Source organism: Pagrus pagrus (assembly GCF_965226575.1).
Source record: "Pagrus pagrus genome assembly, chromosome: 7".
Classification (NCBI taxonomy): domain Eukaryota; kingdom Metazoa; phylum Chordata; class Actinopteri; order Spariformes; family Sparidae; genus Pagrus; species Pagrus pagrus.
In genome coordinates, this window is record NC_140191.1 from 34777313 (window position 1) to 34801532 (window position 24220).

The following is a 24220-nucleotide window of genomic DNA, read 5'->3' on the forward strand; positions in this document are numbered from 1 at the left end:
GCATTGGATGAGTATAAACCCATTACTTAAATTTAGATGTCATGTCTTCGCCACTTGATGTCGCCATTTTCTCTTGCCTCCTCTTCTGTTTTGGGACTGAACAGCGGTGCGCAAAGGATCTTGGGATATAGCAGGCCGCGAAGGATAGTAGCGTTGTGTCCTCCGAAAAGAGGGAAGGCTAGGCTGCATTTGTGGGCTGCGTTTGGAGGAGCCTCTGAATTTGGACAGCCTTCGCGCAGCGTTGTGACGTAATTGGCCTTCAAATGCGCACTTCGTGGGCTGCAGCCCCTGAATTTGGACACAGCCTATGTCTTGGACGGTCCAGCCCCGCCCACATCGGGTCCAGCCCCGCCCACATCCAGTATCTTAATCGTGCTTCGTTCAGGACAGTGGGGACTTCGGACTTCTATGAAACTTGCTGCATTTACGACACCTGCGAACTGTAGGACTTCGTAATTTTAGAAAAAATAAATTATAATGTCTATTTATTTTTCAACAGTTTTTGCCATCCCTCTATCTACAACAATACTTTGACATAAAAAATAAATTAAACTTAAAGCTGGGGTCTGTAAGTTGGAAAAACCGTCAAGCCCAGGCCAGATTTGAAAGTATCCAGCCAGTAAACTCAGCTCCCTGCACTCAGGCCTCTCTCCAAAGCCGCTCCCCGCAAACAATGAACGCGCACTGCGGTCACGCCAGCCGCCGATTGAAAAAGCCCCGTCAAGCCAGCCGCCGCTTAGTATCTGTTGCGCATCTATTGCTGCACTTACGGTACGGGTGCCCGACTTGGCCAAAATGGATGGGAAAGCAGTTTTTTATACCCGGTGCAACGGTTAAACATGAGGGAAATTATATTGATATTGATATTTTCAATGGATTCTTGTTCACAGTGATCCTGACTATCACTATAGAACATATCAAGACATTTTACTGTATGGTTTTATAATAAATTCAATTTAAATTCCCTCCCAGTGTCAAAGTGCATCAAGGCGAATGGATAATATCCTCAATTTCAAAAATGTATTAAAATTATTCTTTAAGAGGTTTGCTAATATTTTCAATGGATTCCTGTTCACAGTGATCCTGACTATTGTTCTAGAAAATATCAAGACATTTTAATGTATGGTTTTATAATAAATTCAATTTAAAATCCCTCCCAGTGTCAAAGTGCATCAAGGCGAATGGATAATATCCTCAATTTCAAAAGTGTATTAAAATTATTCCTTAAGAGGTTTGCTAATATTTTCAATGGATTCTTGTTCACAGTGATCCTGACTATTATTCTAGAACATATCAAGACATTTTAATGTATGGTTTTATAATAAATTCAATTTAAAATCCCTCCCAGTGTCAAAGTGCATCAAGGCGAATGGATAATATCCTCAATTTCAAAAGTGTATTAAAATTATTCCTTAAGAGGTTTGCTAATATTTTCAATGGATTCCTGTTCACAGTGATCCTGACTATTATTCTAGAAAATATCAAGACATTTTAATGTATGGTTTTATAATAAATTCAATTTAAAATCCCTCCCAGTGTCAAAGTGCATCAAGGCGAATGGATAATATCCTCAATTTCAAAAGTGTATTAAAATTATTCCTTAAGAGGTTTGCTAATATTTTCAATGGATTCCTGTTCAGAGGGATCCTGACTAATATTCTAGAAAATATCAAGACATTTTACTGTATGGTTTTATAATAAATTCAAGTTAAAATCCCTCCCAGTGTCAAAGTGCATCAAGGCGAATGGATAATATCCTCAATTTCAAAAATGTATTAAAATTATTCCTTAAGAGGTTTGCTAATATTTTCAATGGATTCCTGTTCAGAGTGATCCTGACTATTATAAAACTGTCAAATCAAAGAATATAACAGAAAACAAATAGATACTAAATGTCCATGGATTAGAAAAGGGATTACAAAATGCCTGCAAAATAAAAAAATGCACTATACAGAGGTTTCATAAGACAGAGAACTAAAGATTCAGAAAATAAATACAAAAAGTACAAGAATAAGTTAACTTATATTATAAGAGCAAGCAAGAAAGATTATTATAAGAAATTATTAGATGATAACAAAAACAAAATATAAAAATAATATGGAGTATACTTAATGGTATTATCTGAAATGGCCCAGGGAAAACAAACTACCCTAAATATTTTATTGATAAGGACAAAGACAATTATAATATGGAGGATGTAGCTAACAGCTTTAATCATTTTTTTGTAAATGTTGGACCAGACCTGGGCAAACAAATCCATGATCCAGGGGCATCTGGAGAAACTCCTGAGAATGTATTGGAGACAAATCCCTATCATTATTATGATATTATTATTATAAAGAGAGTGAGTGTGAGTTCCTCCCCAGTAATCTTTCAGTGTACTATGGAGTGTGTTTAGGGAATTGAAAATGTTGCAGTTACGCTCAAAGACAAGGATCGCCTACAGCAACCTCCTAAGGAATCATTTTAATTAATTTTTGAAAAGCAGGAAATTATCCATTCTCCAGTATGCACTTTGATACTGGGAGGGATTTTAAATTGAATTTATTATAAAACCATACAGTAAAATGTCTTGATATGTTCTAGAATAATAGTCAGGATCACTGTGAACAAGAATCCATTGAAAATATTAGCAAACCTCTTAAGGAATAATTTTAATACACTTTTGAAATTGAGGATATTATCCATTCGCCTTGATGCACTTTGACACTGGGAGGGATTTTAAATTGAATTTATTATAAAACCATACATTAAAATGTCTTGATATGTTCTAGAATAATAGTCAGGATCACTGTGAACAAGAATCCATTGAAAATATTAGCAAACCTCTTAAGGAATAATTTTAATTAATTTTTGAAAAGCAGGAAATTATCCATTCTCCAGTATGCACTTTGATACTGGGAGGGATTTTAAATTGAATTTATTATAAAACCATACATTAAAATGTCTTGATATGTTCTATAGTGATAGTCAGGATCACTGTGAACAAGAATCCATTGAAAATATCAATATCAATATAATTTCCCTCATGTTTAACCGTTGCATCGGGTATAAAAAACTGCTTTCCCATCCATTTTGGCCAAGTTGGGCACCCGTACCGTAAGTGCAGCAATAGATGCGCAACAGATACTAAGCGGCGGCTGGCTTGACGGGGCTTTTTCAATCGGCGGCTGGCGTGACCATAGATATATATATAAAGGCACGAGCGGTGAGGAGGAGAGTACCAGTGCATCGTTTTCATCACAACATCTAACGACAAGTAACTACCTCATGTCTCATTCATCTGTAAGTAAACACCTAATATTATCATATTAAACGGAAACAACCAACATAGCCATTGCTATCACTGATAGCTGTCAAGCTAGCTTTGTTAGCATTCAGACATCGTTTTGAAAGTGTGTTTTGATGTTGTAACTCAGTGCTGGTTAGCTAGCAGCAGCTGGCTATGGTAACATTAGATGTGGCAATGCCAAAACATCAAGATTAGTGGTGGGCCTGCTACATCATAATTTTTCCTGATAAACACCACCTACAACTATTTGTGTTTGTACAGTATATTGACCAGGCATGTAACTTGGACACACAATAATCAGAATCACATTTTTTGCCAAGTAGCTTTTCAGCATTTGAATTTGTGTTTTGGTGCATAACAATAAACACAGTAAGTAGAAACATGTAAAGAAAGAAAGAAAAGAAAAAGAAAGGGCTGGTACTTAATGTTATAAAAACTGGGACATCTGTAAAGTTTTGTCCAGGAATGTCTAAAGTATTGACCATTGAAAGTATATGTTCACAGTATGCTGAGGACAGTCGAGCTCTGTTCCATAAAAATATCTAATCATGTTGCTCATCTGTTGCTTTACAGGCCAGAAATCAAGGACTATGTTTGGAGAAATCACATCAAGTGCTGAACTCTGCCTAACACCTATTTATTTGCTGTTCTGTATTTACTCCTTGTTTTGCATTATCTCTAACTTGTTTGAATAAAGTCTTGAAAATGATAAATGCCTTTTCTTTACACTTCCAGCATTCACTATTTTTTGTTTAGATTCTTTAGTGTGCACTTTTTGTTCTCAGATGTTGAACTACTGTTAAAAATATGTTTATTTTTTGTGTATTTATTATTGAACAGGTTTATTCATTTGCACATATTGTTATATTGTTTGGATTATCATTGTTTAAATAAATGTGCAATTCTATGGACATGAGGTCTTTTCTCCTGGGGATGGGGCGCTATCAGTAAAGCTCACCGAGGGCACCAAATGGTCTAGGACCGCCCCTGGTCATCTATAAAACTAAATGGAAAATCTATAATTAGATCAGCCAAAAAAAGACAAATGCATTTACATTTTGTAATATACATAGGCCTACATCATTATTTGCCTCTCTACTTGCTCTCTATATCACTATTCCTACAATGACTCCTTTTCATCTTCAAGTGGACGTCATGGAGGTAATAAAAGCACACACAGGTCCAGTAACAGGTATTGTTTACTAGTAGTACTGCATATATGTACACAGAGAACTTCCACTCAGCCCTTGAGAGGGCAAACCATGAGGAATACCTATTAGTAAAGTACAACAGACCGCTGTAATCAAGTAAGAGACACATATTTTCATAACTTAGCAGGTAGTCCAACATCCTCTCTGACTTTTCTCCAAGCACTCTCCTTTATTGTCCGGTCTCTGTATGCGTGTACAGCGGTATGGTGGTACAGAGCTCGGGGAGCAGACCCAGCTCGGAAGGACACAACAAGCGAGAAAAGCCAGCTTCTATTGTTGTGCTAACTGGGGCTAATGCTCCGTGCTCGGGGGGCCTGGACCTGCCTTCCCGCAGGCTGCAGCCATTACCTTCTCGGTTGAGGAGGAGGAGAAGGAGGAGGAGGACACAGCTGAAGGAAGTGACGTCAGATGTTGACGTGAAGGGTTTCCGGCCTGGGAGAAAGTTTCTATAGGACGCCATTTTGCCTGAAAGAGAGGGAGAGCAGCAAAGGTTGCAGCCGTGCGCATTTTGAGGTACGACCCGGCTGAGCCTCGGTGGGGACAGTCAGTGATGTGAGGATGTTTCATTTGGACGGAGGATGTTGTCTTTGTAAACGAATACAGCTCAGATACTCGACATGTCCCCGCGTTAGCACGGAGCTAGCCGTGAAGCTAGTGAGCAGGAATTGCTCCAACACATTCAGAGATTCTGTTTAAACTCGAGCTGTTGGTGGATTATCTGTCAGCTGAGTGCGTTCAGTCTTCGTCTGGAGAGTTAAGCCCGAGGTTGTGTTTGAACGTGTGAGCTGAGGGGGCGGGCTGTGATCCTGGTGTATGTGTTGTTGATGATGAGCTCAGTGTTAGCCAGGACAGAGAGGATTAGCTCGGGTTAAAATGAGCCGTGAACACAGAGACGGCTGCTGTCAGGCTGCTCCACACAGTCCACACAGGTTTCAGAGCACACATTTAGCTGTCTGTCGTCATCTACAACCCAAACAACTGCTCACAGCACAGAGGAATTGACTTCATTATCTGTCGGACAGTCTCAAGCTGTTTTGGTGGTCAGAACCAGAACCCGCCATAATGACGTTAGTGCGGACAGAACCGAGCAGTGGATTACATCTGCTCTTAGCTCTGTTTTAGTGGATTTATTGCTACAGATTTAGAGAATATAAAACACTCCTTACTGTGAGATTGATTAAATTCCTTGTGTATTTCTTGATGATCGTCAGTCAGCTTTAACTGGTCCAAGAAATGGGCCCGTGACTAAAGGAGTGCCACAGGGATCCATCCTGAGCCCAGTCCTGTTATTCATTCAATTAGATGGTAAACCCTATTGTGCTCTATTCTGTTCTGATTGTAATGTGATTTTGTTAGAAATAAAATATCAATAAGAACATAGTTGACGCCGAGATCGAAAAGTGGCTAAAGGTATGTCGATTGCTGCTCAGCGACTTATACCACCTGCACAGCAGCATATACCGATCCCTAGACTCTTATACCCTTCCTCGGAGTGGTGGCTAAAGGTATATTGATTGCTGCTCAGCGGCTTATACTGATCCCTAGACTCTTAAACCGTTCCTCGGAGTGGTATGCCACTGATATTCCATCGACACATGATGGTATATATGTACATATATAGTTATATATATATATGTGTATATGTGTGTATATATATATATATATGATATTTACACACACACACACACACACACACACACACATTGATTGACAATAGTTAGAAAATATCTCAATGTACAGTAAACATGATACATAATATGCCACAATGGTTAATGTTCGGCAAAGTAGGCTACATTTTATATCAAGTAATGTATTATTGTGTTCTCCTAATAAAGGAAACCTGTCAGTAAATATTGTTTAGTTGGTTGGCTCAAAGTTTCTGCTATCGATTAGTCAGACTGGCTACGGTGGCTGGGCTAACAGTAGCCAGGGGGCTAACAGTAGCCATGTTAGCTAAGGCTATCTCTTTCATTAGCTTGAAGTACTTTATAGGCACAAATTTAGACATATTACTTTGCTATCATATCGCAAGAATCCCACGTGTAATTACTGTCTATATGCCTACATCCCACCAACATAACATCCAAAAGAAACACATAGCCTACGTTCCTTTATTTACGGCAATGTGTTAAGTTAGCATTGTCAAAAAAGACTACGAAAATGTATACATTTATGGCAGTACTTGTCGTAAAACCAGCACAGTGGCATTATATTTGCATATCCATCAGGGGGCGGTACCCATCCAGCAGTCTTTCAGAAGCATAACAGTCTCTAGCGGCATATACTGTCATGTGTCGGTGGAATATCAGCAGCACAACAGCGGCATACCACTCCGAGGAACAGTATAAGAGTCTAGGGATCGGTATATGCCGCTGAGCAGGTGGTATAAGCCGCTGAGCAGCAATCGACATACCTTTTGCCACCACTCTGAGGAACGGTATAAGACTCTAGGGATCGGTATGAGCCGCTGAGCAGTAATCGACATACCTTTGGCCACTTTTCGATCTCGGTTCTACTGCATTAGTTTGCACATCGTGTAGTAAAAACACTGATGGTGTCGTACTGTCACAGTCCAATAGCTCTTATTATCTACCATCCCAGTCTGTGTATGATTTGACACACAAATGTGCTGTTCACCTACAAGTCAGTTGTCATAAGTCGCCATCTTTGCCTCTCTGCAGATCTGATTGTCCTGTAGACTGGGTACAGTGATTGGCTAATGTTTGACAGACCCTGTTTAGCCGTGCTGTAGAGAATAGGGCTTTTAATGGCTGCATGTAATGTCGTTAGGTGTGATGATATGTGACTGTGGGACTCGTTGTACATCACAGTTGGTTTCGTAGTTTCTATTTGTTTTCAGTATATTTTGTGGTGATTGTGATGACCTACTCAAAGACTGCAGATGAGATTCTCCTGTCTGAGATTGTCGTAATTGGTTCCTGACAAACAAATATAATAATAATAATTTGATGATAAAAATCAAATGATCTGCACTTACAAGTCCCAACATTTATATCCCTGTTGAGACTATTTTCAATAATTGCCACATACCTGAATGCAGCCCGGTGTGTGCCCTGTTCACTGTTCTCTGTGTGTTTGTTGTACACTTTATTGTTGGTGCAGTAGTAAACAGAGCTGTGCTGGGTCATAGTTACAGGTCCTCAACAGTTAATGATGTTTGCACTTGGTGAGTGAATGCATCTTGATCTGAACTGCTCGTCCTTCACTTGGACTTTTCAGACACAATGGCGAGTCCGGGGAAAGACAACTACAGGATGAAGAGCTATAAGAACAAAGCGTTGAATCCTCAGGAGATGCGTCGAAGGAGAGAGGAGGAAGGAATTCAGCTCCGCAAACAGAAGAGAGAGGAGCAGGTAAACACTTTCTCTAGATTAAAATCCTTTTATATTAAATGAAATTAATAAAGATAAAACAGTGGTTACCATGTCAGATAAAATTTCTGCTTTTGTTACTGAATCCATAAAACACCCATATAGAGAGCTGAAGTCCCCCCCGTTTCAATTGTGCCATGAATCACACAGATGATGTTTGTCAAACTAACTGTGAAAATACGTCATTATAAAGACGACACAGCCAACAGTGTCATTAGTGACTTTGTGTCCTAACTTAAACATTGTAGAGCTGCTCCTGTATATCAGCAGCTCACAGAACTGAACAAGAACCAACTCTCCTTTCACAGAATTGTAGTTGTCAATATGAGCAGATTTATTGTGATGTTCATCTTTTTTACGGCCTTTTCTGAACCCAGTTGGCTCCATGTTGGTGATGTGTGTTGACTGAGACGATATAGTTCACTGAGCTATTTAACACAAAACTACATGACATTTTACTTTAATTACAACAAACTGACACTTTATTGACTTGGAAATTATCTTTTAAAAAAGAGCGTAATATGTGAGATTCATGACACAACTCACACAGGATCAAACGTTTGTTTCTCTCACTCCGTTCGCTACCATACAGACTTTTTCCAAACCAGGAGGGGCGTGACTTCAGCTTTCTATTTTCCCCTCAGTTTACTGTTGGTGTTTAGAAACTTGACGCCATTTACACGAGTGTCTCACGACATCAACAGTGGGATATTTCAGAGTTGGGGCATTTGGGTTCCTGCAATAGAGTGGTATAAGGAAGACTTGTAAGACTGTAGCTAACCCTGACGTTAGCGTGGCTCTGGTTCCTCTGTGGGATTATTGAACTACATTCTGGATTATGACAGAAAATAATCTGTGTGTCAAACACAAGTTTACGATCCTTCCAGGTTCTGTTCATCCAGATAATCTTCACAGATGAACTCCACTTTGTGATGTTTGAAGCGTAAATTAAATGTGTAGCAGTAAAAAGCTAATGTTAGGCTACAAACAGACGACATCACGGTCTCATGACTTAAACGTCACCACCACTAAGCGTCTTACTGCACAATTACTATACAGGTTTTCTATAAACTGATCAATGTACAAATTGTAAAGTCAGAGTTAGAATAGTTAGTAACTAAAGTGGGCCTGTAAAGACGGACTAACACTTGTTAGCAACCTTCGTTTTTAACACATGTAAGGGCATTGTAATTCAAACGTGGGGTATTTACTGACGGTACAGTATTTTAAGTAAAAAAAAAAGAAATGGACACTTCTTCAACTTGTGTATTACCACAGACCTTATTTGAGGCACTTAACCGAAGAACCATTAAAAAAACGTTAGGACTGTCTCTTCACTCTATATTAGGAGTAAATCTTAAGTATCTGCTGTTTCAAGTCTTTTGGAGAGCTACATCAGTGGATTTGACTGTCTGCTGTTTAAATGAAACCACCTGTATATTTAACCAAGTGTCTGGAGTCAGTGAAAAATTCTTAAAATGCTTGACATCATGTTTTTATTGTTTGAGGCATTAATTGCTCTCAGTTACTGTAAAACCTGTGTTTTTGTCACATGTGCTGGTATGTTTGCTTCCATAATCAGTTCAGTGTTAAAAATATAAAGAGCAGGTAAATCACGTGACCTCTGTGCCCACAGCTGTTCAAGAGGAGAAATGTGTGCGTACCTTCAAGCGATGAATCAATGCTGGAATGTCCAATCCAGGATCCAGACATCAGCTCCACAGTACCTGTTGCAGGTGTAAGTGTTGGTTTACTCTTTTGTGCATTCATTAAAGGGACATTTCATCCCAGAATCAAAACATTAAAACATTTTCCTCTTACCTCTAGTGCTATTTATCCATCTAGATTGTTTTAGTATAGTTTGCCAATTTTCTAGAGAGATCTGCTGTAGAGATAAAAAATAATGGAACGAGATGGGACTCGTCTTGTGGTGCTCAAAGCATCAGAAAACACTTCTGAAAAACTCAACAGCAATGTTTCTTTTCAGAAATCTTTTTTTTTTTTTTTTTTGACTGCAAGCAATGTCAAAGCCATTTCATTGTTTGATTTCATTGATATCAACCTACAGGTAAGAGGATGAACTGTCACTTTCGATGTACTTATCTGGCCAGAGCTCTGTACTATGAAGTGAGTTCGACACAGCCCAGACTCTCTTTGTGTGAGTTGGCTCAACCAAACCTAAAACCCCAGTCAGAGATAACGAGCACCACGACGGTGGTTATCAACCTGCTTTGTTAACCGAGACTTTCTTCTTCAGACTGTGTGCGCTCCCATTAAAAGGAGTGCGTTTGGTGCGTCAAAAAGCAACACTATTGCTACAAATAAGGGAGGAATGCCCCCAGAAAATAACTAATTGTGTAAAGTTAATATATTAAGGTTATTTTACCACTCGGTGCACTCTCAGTACAAACCCCTTATTTCTAACTTGACTACTGCAACATCAACAGCAGCAAAAGGGATCCTCGTTCATGACACAAAACTCTGTCTTTAGACTCAAAACACCTCCCGGATACACTTATCTCACTTCGTAGTACACCCCTCTGGTACTGCTCACATATCTGTTTAAGGTCACATGTTTTCTATGAATATGACTGGCTAGGATCTGAACATGATTATTTTAATTTTTTACATGTTTTTTCTAATGTTGACATTTGTGCAGGATGGGGTCATAACCCCAGACATGATTCAGATGATCTTCTCTGAAGACCCAGACCAGCAGCTCATTGCTACACAGAAGTTTAGGAAATTACTCTCCAAAGGTTTGTGTTGCATCCTGGGAATTCAAATATCAACATGAGTTATTGGATCAGAAATTAAGAATTAGTTTCTCTCTTTTTATGATTTATATCCAAGAAAATGCATAAAAGTTGGCATGAAATGACCCGATAGCAATTTAACCAAAAGAGTGCCTACTTCTGAAACTTGTACTATGTCACATCTGTAGACCGCTAGACAAATGATTTCTATAAAAACACCACTCAAGATTGAACTGTTCATTAAAGTCATGAAAAACAAAAAAAAACAGGATTGCTTGATTTGAGGAACACACACAGTTTGGGTGCATTTGATTGGACACTGTTGAGGAACGTTCACCTGGATGAGCAGGTGGAATCACTTTACTGTAACAGTTTGAGTCAGTTTCAAGTTAGTTTTATTACACTATCTAATGAACACGAAGGTAAACTGGCTCCTGATGTCAGTGTGCTTATTAGTTGATCAGAACCTTTAAAGCTCTGTCATGCTTTGAACCAGGTTACATTCAATGAGAGATGAGTTCTGCTCTGTTCTTCTGCACAGAGCCGAACCCGCCCATAGATGAGGTTATTTCCACTCCTGGTGTTGTGAATCGTTTTGTGGAGTTCCTGAAGCGAAGTGAAAACTGCACACTGCAGGTGAGAGATATCTACTAGTGTCTGTCACATCTACAAGTTATCTGGTCCTGGACAAATGGTGGAGTCGCACAGATCCTGTGAAACGCAGGGTTGACTTCAGATTTTCATAAGAAGGATTATTTTAATTTCCTTAAAACCTTTTTGATGTAAAATTGTAGATATTTATTGCAGACACCTGAAAAAAGATGTTATATTACTCCATCATTTATAACATTTTGAAAAGATCTTATTTTTTATCGTGCTTATTACTGGCTGTAATATTACATTCAGTGTTTTTATTTCATAGAAGGTTTTTTATTTATACCCGCCAACATGTGGCTTTGGTCTTCAATGTGAATGTGTTCAATGGGCCCTTACTCCTGGGTCAGCTGACTCTGACAGTCACGGATATTTATCGCCTCCAGCTCCTGACAGGTCTGACGTCAATACAATTCACGGGTAAACGCTCATTTACTCTCCCATGAGGCGCGGTGCTGTGATGTGTGTTGAAGTTGAGGCTGCTGGTTCGTTAATATCTTTCCATCCATCTCTTTTCAAGCGGCTCTTGAACATCGTTCAGTCGGTGCTGAGTTTGAAAGAGACTGAAGTTCAGAGCTGTGTCAGCTGTCTGCACACGTGCATCTCTCAACAGAGATGAGAAAAAAGCAAGATCACAGATGGTGTTTCATTCAGAATATTATTGATGAAGACTTATTAAGACAAGTTTAATGTTTTCTGGATGTAGTCTGATGAGGTATGGGATCGGCTGCTCTCTTGTTTTCCCTGTTGTTCCGGTGCGTTCACGAGGACAAACGTGACACACAAGAAAAAACAAATCAGAATGGCTCCTGGCAATGTTGGTAGAGTCAGTCACCTATTTTAGCCGGATGACGTTTTAAAAACCTGCGTTTACACACTCATTTTGTGTAACGGGCAGTTGCCGTTGCCCTGCCACTAAACCAGTGTCGTAAAGGCTGGAAATAGAAACTCAAGGCTTGGGTCTGGATAGGACGACGGCTGGGTCTAGACCCAGACTGCTGTCTGCCTTGTAGTGACCTCTGATCTAAAATGTTCCTATCTAGAATAACTTGCACCACTTAAGTAAATAATGTTTTTGAATTTCTCTGAATTGTCACTTCAGCAGATCCTGACATGCTCTGTGTTGCTTAATCTCTTTATAATTAATCATGAAGTAAATGATTGCAGAGAAAAGATGAACTTTTTAGCTTGGTGGGTGGTGGATCAACTGAAATGCCATTTTTGTGTATTTCCAACAGTTTGAGGCAGCCTGGGCTCTAACCAACATCGCTTCTGGAACTTTTCTGCACACCAAGGTGGTGATTGAAACGGGAGCTGTTCCCATTTTCATTGAGCTGCTGAACTCTGAGTATGAGGATGTCCAGGAACAGGTGAGCGCCTACAAGACGAGATATTAAAAATTGGCTCAAGTACCATTATAGACCATAAAACAGTGCCATTTCAGTAAGTTCTGGCCTCAGAATGCAAGATTACTATTACCAGCTACAACACAGTCATCATGTTGATATTTTGGCCCATGTTGACTGCATTATTACACACCTGTCTTCAAACTCGACCTTTATTTTGATCTCAGCGGCACACCTGTAAAAAACACCTGTTTTGTGACTGCATCTTACCTTGACAAAATCTATCCACAGACAGACAGACAGACAGACAGACACAGACCAGGCCATGCATAAATATATAAATAAATACTAATAAATCGTACTGGACATTTGGACATTTTGCAGAAACTGAGATCAAGGAGAGTCAATACTCTTGTGACAAAGATACATACCCAACAGAGGCAGGATATTTCACAATCACACACACTATGTATATACACACACACACACACACACACATATGTGTGTGTGTGTGTGTGTATGTATATATATATATATGTGTGTATATATATGTATAATTACTACATGTAGTGTATTTATACAGCTGGTATATGTGTGTGTGTATGTATTGTGTGTGTGTGTGTATATATATATATATATATACATATATACATATATATATATATATATATATATACACACATATACACATATACACATACAGACACACACACACAAAATAAATAAATACTACATGTAGTGTATTTATACAGCTGGTGTGTGTGTGTGTGTGTGTGTGTGTGTGTGTGTGTATAAATAAATAAATAATTACTACATGTAGTGTATTTATACAGCTGGTGTGTAATGACTTGTTTGTGTAATGTTCCAGGCGGTATGGGCTTTGGGGAACATAGCAGGAGATAATGCTGAGTGCAGAGACTATGTGCTGAACTGTGGCATCCTGCCGTCTCTACAACAGTAAGTGTCCTCCCTCTCTCTGCTGAACCTGTCAAACATTGTGTGATAACAACTGAATGCTGTGTTGTGTTGTCCAGGCTACTTGCTAAGTCGAACCGTCTCACAACAACCCGCAATGCAGTCTGGGCCCTGTCCAACCTCTGCAGAGGGAAAAACCCACCACCAGATTTTGCCAAGGTGAGTGTACACGTCATAAGCAGCAGCACGGTGACTCACAGTCACAGTGTTGAATCCTGGCTGCAGCAGAGCTCTTCAGTGTGGATTTGCACGTAAATGCACCCACGTGCTTGTGTGGGTTTAATGCAGAGAACCAGGTGCACCAGGCTGTACATTGTATTATTGTATGTGATCAATAGACTCTGAATGCTGGAACCTGTCCGCCTTCTTTCTGCGTGTTCATCCAGCTCTGATAATAAACTGTCCCTGTGTCTTTGCTGTCCTTGTCTCTGGTGTTCGTCAGGTGTCTCCGTGTCTCAGTGTGCTGTCCAGGCTTCTGTTCAGCAGTGATCCAGATGTTTTGGCTGATGCTTGCTGGGCTCTGTCCTACCTGTCTGACGGCCCTAATGAAAAGATCCAGACAGTCATTGACTCAGGGGTCTGCCGCAGACTAGTGGAGCTGCTCATGTAAGTAACTGGCTGCTCCAAATTATAGGAGAGATACATTATATGTCACTTCCTGATTCATTAGAGGAAAAACTGGCCAAGAGGACTTTGAAAATGTTAGGCTGACATGCATGTGACAATACATGACCATGTCCCGTTTCAATAACATTTCGGAAAAGGAAAAAAAGGAAGCTGTGTTTGAGTTGTGATCGATCATGTGTGATCGTTTCTTTGTGTTTTTTAGGCACAGTGACTATAAGGTGGTGTCTCCTGCATTACGTGCGGTGGGCAACATCGTAACAGGAGATGACATCCAGACTCAGGTAGGGGCTCACTTGGTCACAGTAGGGACTGATTCCCTCACATTGTGTCTTCATTGATTCATGCGTATTAAATGTGAATCTTGTCATCTGATATCTGGTTGTATGGTTGTCATCCCAGGTAATCTTGAACTGTTCAGCACTACCATGTTTACTCCACCTCCTCAGCAGTCCCAAGGAGTCCATCAAGAAGGAGGCATGCTGGACTGTGTCCAACATCACAGCAGGAAACAGAGCACAGATTCAGGTACAGGCTGCTGCACCTGGGTGTAGTGTGTCATCTGTTCTGTGTCTGTGTTGCTGACAATATTTCTTCTCTTGACAGAATGTGATTGATGCCAACATCTTCCCCGTACTTATTGAGATCCTTCAGAAGGCAGAGTTTCGTACAAGGAAGGAAGCAGCGTGGGCCATCACTAACGCCACCTCTGGGGGCACTCCTGCACAGATAAGGTACATTTAGCAGACATGAACGCTCTGGTTCTCCGTGACAGCCATAATGTAGGAGAACAAAGAAAAGTTGAACTACCGGGAACAGGGATGAGCCGGGGAACTGAAGCCAGACCAACGTGGACACTGAAACTCCAGTCATTAACCGCTTTTCCACTAAAATGAGCAAGTCTACACAGGTTTTTTAAACATGGTTCAACCCGTTAAAAATCACCTTTTGACCCCATTCCCACTTCCTGCAGGCAAGACAGCCCGTCTGTGATTTTTATCTGAAGCCTTACGTTGTATGTCACTGACGTCACGTCAATAACATTCAGAAAGTCTAGAAGAGCTGCACGATTAAATTATTTTATCCCCCTTCAAGTTAGCTGAGCACTAAACCGGAAGTTAGCTTGGTCGGTGACCCAGGTATTTTTATAGCCTGGAAGTCGAGCTTTTTCAGCTTCAAAACACCACTGAGCAGCTTTCATACAAATGAATGGGGCTCCGCCTCCAACACTGTGTCCAGTAATTAATCGTCATTAATAGACCGCATCCCAAATTCCTTCTTTACTTACTTACTTACTCACCGGATGTTGATAACGCGTAATCACTTCCCGCGTCAAAATTGAGCCTGTTCACCCGGGTCTTACATTTAGATCAAAGCCGAGCCGAGGTGATAAAAACCTGTCTGCTGCAGAGTCCATTGACCTGGGTGTTATGTTCACACGTTCCCATTGCACACAAAAGCTAGATCTTAGCGGGTATAAATGGGAATTTTGACCAGTGGAAAAGGAGTAATTTTTTGATCTGCCTGTCTGTAATGTTTTGAAATTAAACGGGTTGTATCCTGTCAGGTTTGAAAGTTAAAAAGCTCAAAAACAGTTGATTTAAAACAAATTGACGTGCTATGATTTACCTTTCCCCGTGTGAGCAGATATCTGGTGTCTCTGAATGCCATCAAACCCATGTGTGACCTTCTGACCGTGATGGACTCAAAGATCGTGCAGGTGTCTCTGAATGGTCTGGAAAACATCCTTAGGCTGGGAGAACAGGAGGCCAAACAGAACGGGACGGGGATCAACCCGTACTGTGCTCTCATTGAAGAAGCTTACGGTACACCTCTGCAACACAGCACACTGTTAACATGCTAACACTATACAAAACACACCTCTCACACCAATACCTCCATTAACTTCTCAGACAGATGTGACAGGACTTAACATAGTTGTTGCTGGTTCTGTGAGCCAAAGATTCTGCACAGTTACATTCAGGCTTTATAATAAGATCAGCCTGAACTAGAAAAATTGCATTTCCTGCGAAAATACAGTGTGAATGCTGATGGCTGAAGTGATTTCGGAAATCTGCTGAATGTACTGCTGGAAATGCATTAAACTATGAGAATGAATTGAGAATTTTCAGGAAAAGCTGATTTTTTCAAAAGCTGAAAAGGCAGAAAAGCTGAATAGTAACAGGCTGAATGGTCTGAAAAAGCTGAAGATTTTAATAGCTGAACTGTTTCTCTAGCTGAACATGAATCTGAATATTTGAAAAAGCTGAAAAGGTTGAAAGAGCTTAAAAAGCTGAACATTTTGATAGTTGAACGGTTTCTATAGCTGAACATAAAGCTGAATATTTGAAAAACCTGAAAAGGCAGAAAGCTGAATATTTGAAAAGGGTGAAAAGCTGAAAGTAATAGGCTGAAAGAGCTTAAAAAGCTGAACAGTTTGACAGCCAAACAGTTTCTGTAGCTGCACATATGCTGGAGCAGTAGCAGAACCAAAGTTGAAAATGTCCCTATAAGAATGAATGGGAAAACACCTCCCGAACACCTGCAAGTCTAGAAAAAAGTGTAATGGTTATGGCCAAAATATGTATACAGTCAGTGACAGGAGACATTGCTGAACCATGTGATGTCTTTTTTATTTCTGTAGAGTGAAAAATGAGGGCACAAGAGCGAGAGACAAAACCGGTACCGTCTGCTCCACTCCCGAAATTTAGGCTCAGAGTTAACACTGCGGCTTATGGGGGAGTTGCTGGAGTGCTTGTTGCTCGAGGGCTTCTACAGCCAAAAGTTTAAGTCCTACATCTGAAATAAGACCATCATCTGAAAACCAACAACATTTCCTACATTTCTATGTATATATTGTCTGTGTGAAGTAAAAGATGTGGGACCCAAATCAAGCTGAAATAAGTTTTTCTAAAGTTTTTGCAGCTGCTCTCCACTCTAGCGATGATGTCACCCACTCTAGCTCACGCAATAAACACCCATTATAAACCCAGAAGAGGAGCTAAAAAATCCTTCAAACTAAAACTGTGATTATTTCAAAACCATAAAAATTTTTAAAATTTTGAAATACAAGTTCAATAGTTCAAGGTCTTGTGAATAGTTTAAAGGAATGGTGTCTCTAGCTCAAAGTATGAGGGGGAAGAAGAGGTTGAAAGTGGATGAGTTTTAAGAGGATTTGAAGATTTTCCATTTGCTTTCATATAAATTTTTTTTTTTTGAAAAAGCTGAATATTTGGAAAAGTTAAAAAGCTGAAAAGTACAAGGCTGAAAGAGCTTAAAAAGCGGAACATTTTGAAAGTTGAACGGTTTCTATAGCTGAACGTACGCTGAAGTAGTAGCAGAATGAAATTTGAAAAAATCCCCATAAGGATGAATGGGAAAAATTTAGCAGAAAAAGCTGAATATTTCCAAATGTATGAAAGACAGAAAAAAGAAAAATAGACGCCATCATGTCCTTAACGAGCTGAATGTTTTGATAGTTGAATGGTTTCTGTAGCTCAAAATTTGTAGGAGGAGAAGCGAGCTAAAAAACGTACGGAAGAAAAATAATAAAAAAATTCCAGAAGAACAATAGTGTGAATTCTGTGTCAGTATTCACACTAATTAATATATTTCTTGTTGCCCTTAGGTTGAGACATGTACTAGTGAAGTAGTCCACTAACAGATGAAGCTCATCTTACTGTCTAAACAGCTAAATGTCCAATAATTGTGTGTTCTTTAAAAGGGAGCTGGTATTTTTGAACCTGGGCCATGTACATTTGAAATTATGTGGGGATGAGCAAGAGGGAAGTCAGACATCAGAGAAGTAGCGGGGGAGGGAGGGGGGGACACTTAACACAGAGACTGATTTATAAACAGTAGACGTGCAGCGATTGTATTTCTGAGCCCATTCCCAGTTCTGATTTTTATGTCTGACCTGTCCATTTGGATTTGGCCCATCTTCTTTCTTTTGAATTACTATGATCGGCAGCACATCATAGTTTTCAACACAAACATTTTGTGACTTTTCTTTAATGGGACATTCTATGGTATGTTCATAATAAATCACTGACTTAAAATACATTAACTCCAGAACGGCACCAGGTTACAGAACCTTTTCTCACTCACACACATCTCAAAATAAAGTGCTCTGTTACTGGCCGGAGCTTTTGGTCCAAACAACTGTGCAAAGGTTTTACAGTCTGCCACTTTATCTAACAAGCTGTAGGATATTTAATGAAGTGGCCTGTTAGTGAATTTAGTTCCCTGATAAGCATTTACAAAGTGCATACTGTAGTGAGTACATTCTACTCTGTATCTGTTCAGCCAACCAAATTATCTGGATCTGGATCTGGATCTGCCCCCAGAGTGAGTGGGGCTTAAACCGGAAGTTGTGATTTGTAGTTGCAGCGCATGTTTGGTGGAGTATTGTGTGTATAATATGGGTAAGCTGGGGAAGTTAACCTCTACAGCTGCAAGCTGCTACAGCAGGGTTTCCTCCAGGATTTTTTTAAACCGTGGGGGAGGTCTGCCCGGGTGGAAGAGGCGGGGTGACGACGACAACATGAATTTTGAAATGTGAAATTATGACTATTTCAAACTGAATGTTTTTCTAAATACATTATTTACTATAGGGTTTCCGGTACATGAATTGAAAATAATAATTGAAAATAGGATCTTGCAGAAAATTACCTGGGCATTACCTAAGCTAACGTTATGTCGTGCTGTTCAAAACGTGTATCTGAAACGTAACGGGTTTCCTCTATCAATAGAAAATTAAGTTTTACAGTTAAAAATTAATCTACAACAAAATAATATCTCTCTCTACTGTATGACCAAAGACTCGACATGCTTTATTAGGCCTAAAGTAATCTCTCTTTAACAAGTGTCAATGGTACAAAACTAAAATAAAAATAAGAATCTCTCTGAAATAATGATAGAAATAATGCATATCCTGTATTAACCAATCAATAACACATTTATCCCGACTCAGGATTTTTTCTGTAGCCTAATCCATCTATAACATTAGGGTCGTTTTCATGGGTTTGAACAAAACTGTATCAAATATAACCTAGCTTAGGTACAGGGCCGTAGCCAGGATTTTTGAAATACCGAGGTCAACATTCGGCAGACTCCACATGCATCTCACTGGTTCCTTCTCCTGCTCTTTCTCTCTCCTCTCCTCCTGTCTCTGTCCCTTCAACCTCTTCGTCTCTCTCTTCTGTCTCATCCTCTGTGGAATTTTTAAAATGAAAAGTCTAAGTATACTACTGAGTCATGATTACTATAATTTGACCTAATATTTTAATGACATGTTTAGTCACATTATTACTTATCCATCCAAACATCCAAATAATATTATTGATGGATAATTCATACTGTGACTGAACATGGCCTGAAAATATTCTGATTCATTGCATATCCTTTTCATTTACAGTAGGTTACAGTTTGGCATCTCTATTGGCTATCTGTTGCATCTGTAGGCTTGTTCACTATTTTTCTCATTCTCTTAGCTTATTACAATTCTCACCTTTCCTTCTCTTTGCCTGATCATCCTCTGCCTTTCTTGCTGCAACAAATGATAACTTGGATTGATGCAGCCTCTTACCACTACGTTGCATCTTTGCTCCGATTCATTTAATTGCCGTTCTAAAAACAGACCTGCAGTCACGTCGCGACCGTGTTTACTTTCGGTTTTAATGAAACAAAACTTAAGGAAAACAATACCGAGGACATGACCTCGGTGTCCTCAATGGTGGCTACGGCCCTGCTTAGGTACCTTTCTTTCACCCTTTTCTCTCCCTCTACGTCGGACTGTCGTCTCTACTCTCTTCGTCTTTCGCGCGCTGCAGCCAGACAGGCAGGTGGTGACTTCATGAAAAACACCATGTTTTGTGCCAAAATTCACATTTCATACAATAATTTACATCAACATAAACATAAAACAACATAAAAACAAGGAGCGGAGCGGGAGCGGATATGGATTTCTATACATGAGAGCGTGGAGCAGAGGACTTGCAATTCACCGCCATAACGCTAGAGGCGTGTGTGTGTGGCAAAACGGCTGGATAGTAGTAATCAGTAGTATCTTTGGCTGGACGACAACCGCCGTTAAACACGAAGAAGAAGAAGAAGAAGAAGAAGGAGCTTTTCGCACGGTGAATCGATAAGACTGGAGGAGTCTTATCGATTCACCACGCGTGTTAATTTCGTCAGACGAGACGAGACGAAAAATATTCGTCAACAATGTTTTTTTTTCATGACGAAAACGAGACCAAGACGAGACGAAATCAATGCCCTTTAACACTGACTGTGACGAAATTAACATGCATTTTTTGTTGACGAAAGAACTACTTAATCAAATAAAAACTTAATACAATGTGTCTCTTTTTTCGTCACAGACTTTTAAATTACAATCCAAAAAGTGCCTTCACTGGATGCGCGTCAGTTTTTTTCTCCTCCTGCGCTGCTGCCTGTGTGTGTGTGTGTGTGTGTGTGTGTGTGTGTGTGTGTGTGTGTGTGTGTGTGTGTGTGTGTGTGTGTGTGTGTGTGTGTGCGCGCCTGCCTGAGGGAGGAGCACACAACACCGGTGCTAAGTGCGGCAAGTAGGCCTACAAACAGCTTCTCTGGTGAAACGTGCTACAGAGTAATTTCACGTGTTAACCCGTGTTTCAATAAATGTATTCCTGCCTGATAAAACGTATTATTCCTGAGATGTCGTAGCTTCATCTGGGTCGATTTACCTGCTTAAAAAAATAAGATTTGATGGGATCTTTGGCAACCTATTACCTATCTTACTTCAGACATCAGGTCAGCAGTGTTTTTGGTTCACATCGGTGTGGCACTGGCCGACAGAAAGCAGCAACACGTGTCTTTGCAGCTGCTCCTCTAGCAACGTAGCATTCCTAATCATTCAACATGTGGAGCTACTTCATCAGGTAATAATGACATAAATCTTGTGAGATGAGTGAGAAAAAGACTAAAATGAATCTAGTGGTTTGACTAGATTAATTGTGATTAACATTACTGTCAATCTGCTTTCAAAGACTAAAAAAAGACTATTGACTAAAGCTATACTAAAATACTTTGGATTTTCTTTGACTAAAACTAGACTAAAATGCCAAGACTTTTCGTCGACTAAAATGGTGACGTTGGATACAGAATGTATACAGCATCTTTCATGGGCCCAGAGTCGAGTCTTCTTTTAGCTCGATGAATGAGGTCATTGACCATAGAAGTGGAAACATGAACATTTCAACATTCAATGCCATTCAAACGGTCAAGTACACCCTCCAGTCCAGGGAGAAGACAGCTGTGGAGTTCTTCAAAAGGGAGGATGTGCACACACTGTGCAAGAACACCCCCCCCCCCCCCCCGCCAATATCCTTCTCACCTTTTTCAGCCCTGACCTGTTTGCATGCCTGACAATAGTCAGTGTACCACAGAGCTTGTCTACATACATCAGCAGCAGACGCTCATCCTGACGACGATCGAGGAGCAGGAGCAGCTTCTGTGTAACGTTAACAGCAGGGTAAAATAAAATTTAATAAAAAATATTTTTTTTAAAAAGGAGCCATTGGTCTTTGTTAAAGGGCAGTGCACACCTGGTGTAACAACTATAAACAGAAGACTGGTGTATTTTTACACTACAGCGGATCACTACACTGCTGGTGTAGAGTTGCAACAGCTGTGTTGTGTTGCGTGTGACCACAGGGTCACTCTGCAGTTTAGTTTATAACGTATAGTTAGAAAGAGAATGAGCTGTGTGCATGTGTTTCACCTTTCAGGCTTGGACAAGATTGAGTTCCTGCAGAGCCATGAGAACCAGGAGATCTACCAGAAGGCCTTCGACCTGATCGAACACTACTTTGGCGTTGAAGAGGAGGATGCCAGTCTGGCTCCACAGGTGGACCAGAGTCAAGGCCAGTTCGTCTTCCAGCAACATGAAGGACCCATGGAGGGGTTCCAGCTTTAACCCCCGCCTTACATCCACAGCCCGTCTTCTTCCTGGTCTCTGAACCTCTGCCAGAGACAGCGGCCTGCTCGCCTGCAAACTCTCATTTCATGTCTGCTGGGCCAGCTCCATCAACTCCGCCCCAAACCTCCACCTGTACTTTGTCCTCACAGCAACACCGACCCTGGAGAGACGGGGAGAGATTTGTGAATATGGATGAAAAGTTGGAGCACATTTGGCCCATTGATGCTGTTGGAGCCTAAACGAGGGGATTTCCATCCAACTGATTGGATGTCGAGGCCACGGACAGTCAGTTTATGTTAAAGAAAGACCTCTTTTATTTTTTTCTTTAGTGACGCAGTATGATGTTCCTTCGACTTCCAGTGAGATTATTTTTATCATTCTAAAAGATGTTGATGATATTTGTCTCACTAGTAGAAACTGGTGTCATCAAGTCAGCATCCGTACTCTGCTTTCAATATGAAACTACCTCTTCAGTCTTCAGAGAGAACCCGAAGGAAAGGAAAGTCTAAATGAATTTCTTTATTCTTCTATATTGAATAAAGTGGTTGTTGTTCAGACGTGGGCTGCAGTAGCTGAACTGTGAGGTGTGCAGGCAGGAGAGGATGTAAATACTGTACTGATGTACGTCCTGGTGTTGCCATACTTAAAGTCTGAAGCAGCTGCACACTCTCTGGGCTTTTCTTCATCTCCTGTCCAGAGGACTTGATGAGCACCTGGAGACTCTGGCTCTTTTATTTATTTGGTTTGTGATCTCTTTGGAGGAGCTCCTCTTTCTCTTCTCAAACTGAGTGCTTCCTGGATCGTGTCACCGGCCGACTTGCCCAAGTTGGTTTGAATTCTGTCACAGTATTGGTTATTCACTAGTGTTTTTGCTGCTTATTTTAAATGTTCAATATTTTGGAAAGCAGTATCAGGGCAAGACAGTGACTGTCTATGTTACATGATGCAGTGTGTGCAAAGAATCCTGCTAGTAATGAGATTTTTTCTTCTTTTCTAGGTTTCTCTAAACTAGCAACAAAATATATCGTAAGTTATTTTTTCTGCCTGCAATCATTTCCTTGATGTGATGGGATTAGTTGACTGACTAGGGGGATTGTATATTATATATACATGTAAGAAAGTGTAAAGAAAGTATTTAATTGGCTGTGGGAAGGTGTGATATGCAACCATGTTTTTGGACTGATATGCAGTTGTAGTATTTTCGGTCCCTCACAACTTCTCCTTTCTGACCGTTAGGATTTATTTTGAGGAGCTTTGTCTCCTCTCAGGTTTCGTCTCCTACGCCTTGATTTGTATTTTTCATGTGTTGATTTTGTGGTTGAGGTCTGTGATGGAAGCACAGTGATTTGTTTTCCTACTTTTGACTCTAACCCTGAACCATGATTTGATGTTGACCAATACATGTATATTTGAGTAGATTAACTGGTGGAGAACCGAACATGAAATCAATCCATATTTACATGAAATGGAAAATACTTGTAATGCAGAAATTACATTAAGCACATTAAATCATGTATAGTTTTCTAAAATTTCTGGTTTGTATGATTCTATTCAATTTTGGTTGTTGATTTTCTGTGTTCTTGTGGCCTGGAGCACAGGTCTGACAGTGATGTGTGGACACACTTACATTGCGTAACAAGAATTAATAAATGAATGTGTTGGATACAAACATACACAGTTGAATGACTGCATTTTAGTCTTCTGTTAAGTAAAGTTCTCAGACTGAGTCACATGACAGTTGAATTGAAATGATTGAAAATGCTTCACGGTTGTCGGGGTAACGTAAAATACATAAAAATGATGCTGAAGTACAATCTAGCTGCTTGTTTATCTTTTTGTTAAACCGCTTGTTTTTCCAGATACATGTTGTTGTTGTTGTTGTTTTACTAAAACACATCAACAATTTATAAATTGATAGACTTGTTAAACATTTAAGAATGCAAGATGAAAATATTAAACGTTTAACTCCAGCTCACTCACTCAACTTTAACGGAAACGTTCAGGTTAGTTTAG

The 24220-nt window shown here is 40.0% G+C and overlaps 1 protein-coding gene and 1 long non-coding RNA gene across 4 annotated transcripts; both read left to right on the forward strand.

The window, feature by feature from the left end:
• The first annotated feature begins 3140 nt into the window (after window positions 1-3140).
• Window positions 3141-4001, forward strand: LOC311259732. The gene is made up of 2 exons (XR_014622939.1): window positions 3141-3285; window positions 3866-4001. It is a non-coding gene; the product is annotated as an uncharacterized lncRNA (long non-coding RNA).
• Window positions 4002-4906: 905 nt separating this feature from the next.
• kpna5 (karyopherin alpha 5 (importin alpha 6)) lies at window positions 4907-23880 on the forward strand. Of its 3 annotated transcripts, none has more exons than XM_084358093.1 (14): window positions 4907-5016; window positions 7744-7877; window positions 9532-9633; window positions 10555-10654; window positions 11193-11287; window positions 12544-12675; window positions 13520-13608; window positions 13686-13785; window positions 14069-14232; window positions 14456-14534; window positions 14653-14778; window positions 14857-14984; window positions 15898-16076; window positions 22017-23880. In XM_084358093.1, exons 2-14 carry the CDS (start codon window positions 7749-7751, stop codon window positions 22202-22204), a joined length of 1611 nt encoding a protein of 536 aa, XP_084214219.1. In that variant the 5' UTR covers window positions 4907-5016; window positions 7744-7748; the 3' UTR covers window positions 22205-23880. The 3 variants fall into 3 exon arrangements, with proteins under 3 accessions (XP_084214219.1, XP_084214221.1, XP_084214220.1); XM_084358095.1 differs by lacking the exon at window positions 4907-5016 and adding an exon at window positions 5033-5055; XM_084358094.1 differs by lacking the exon at window positions 4907-5016 and adding an exon at window positions 5739-5808.
• Window positions 23881-24220: the final 340 nt, after the last annotated feature.

Excerpts from the sequence above, each read along its gene's own strand:
- kpna5 (XM_084358093.1), top strand. The coding sequence starts at position 7,749 with ATGGCGAGTCCGGGGAAAGACAACTACAGGATGAAGAGCTATAAGAAC. Across the intron at positions 9,634-10,554 it reads CCACAGTACCTGTTGCAGGT|GATGGGGTCATAACCCCAGA; the intron begins GTAAGTGTTGGT and ends ACATTTGTGCAG. Across the intron at positions 16,077-22,016 it reads TCTCATTGAAGAAGCTTACG|GCTTGGACAAGATTGAGTTC; the intron begins GTACACCTCTGC and ends TTCACCTTTCAG.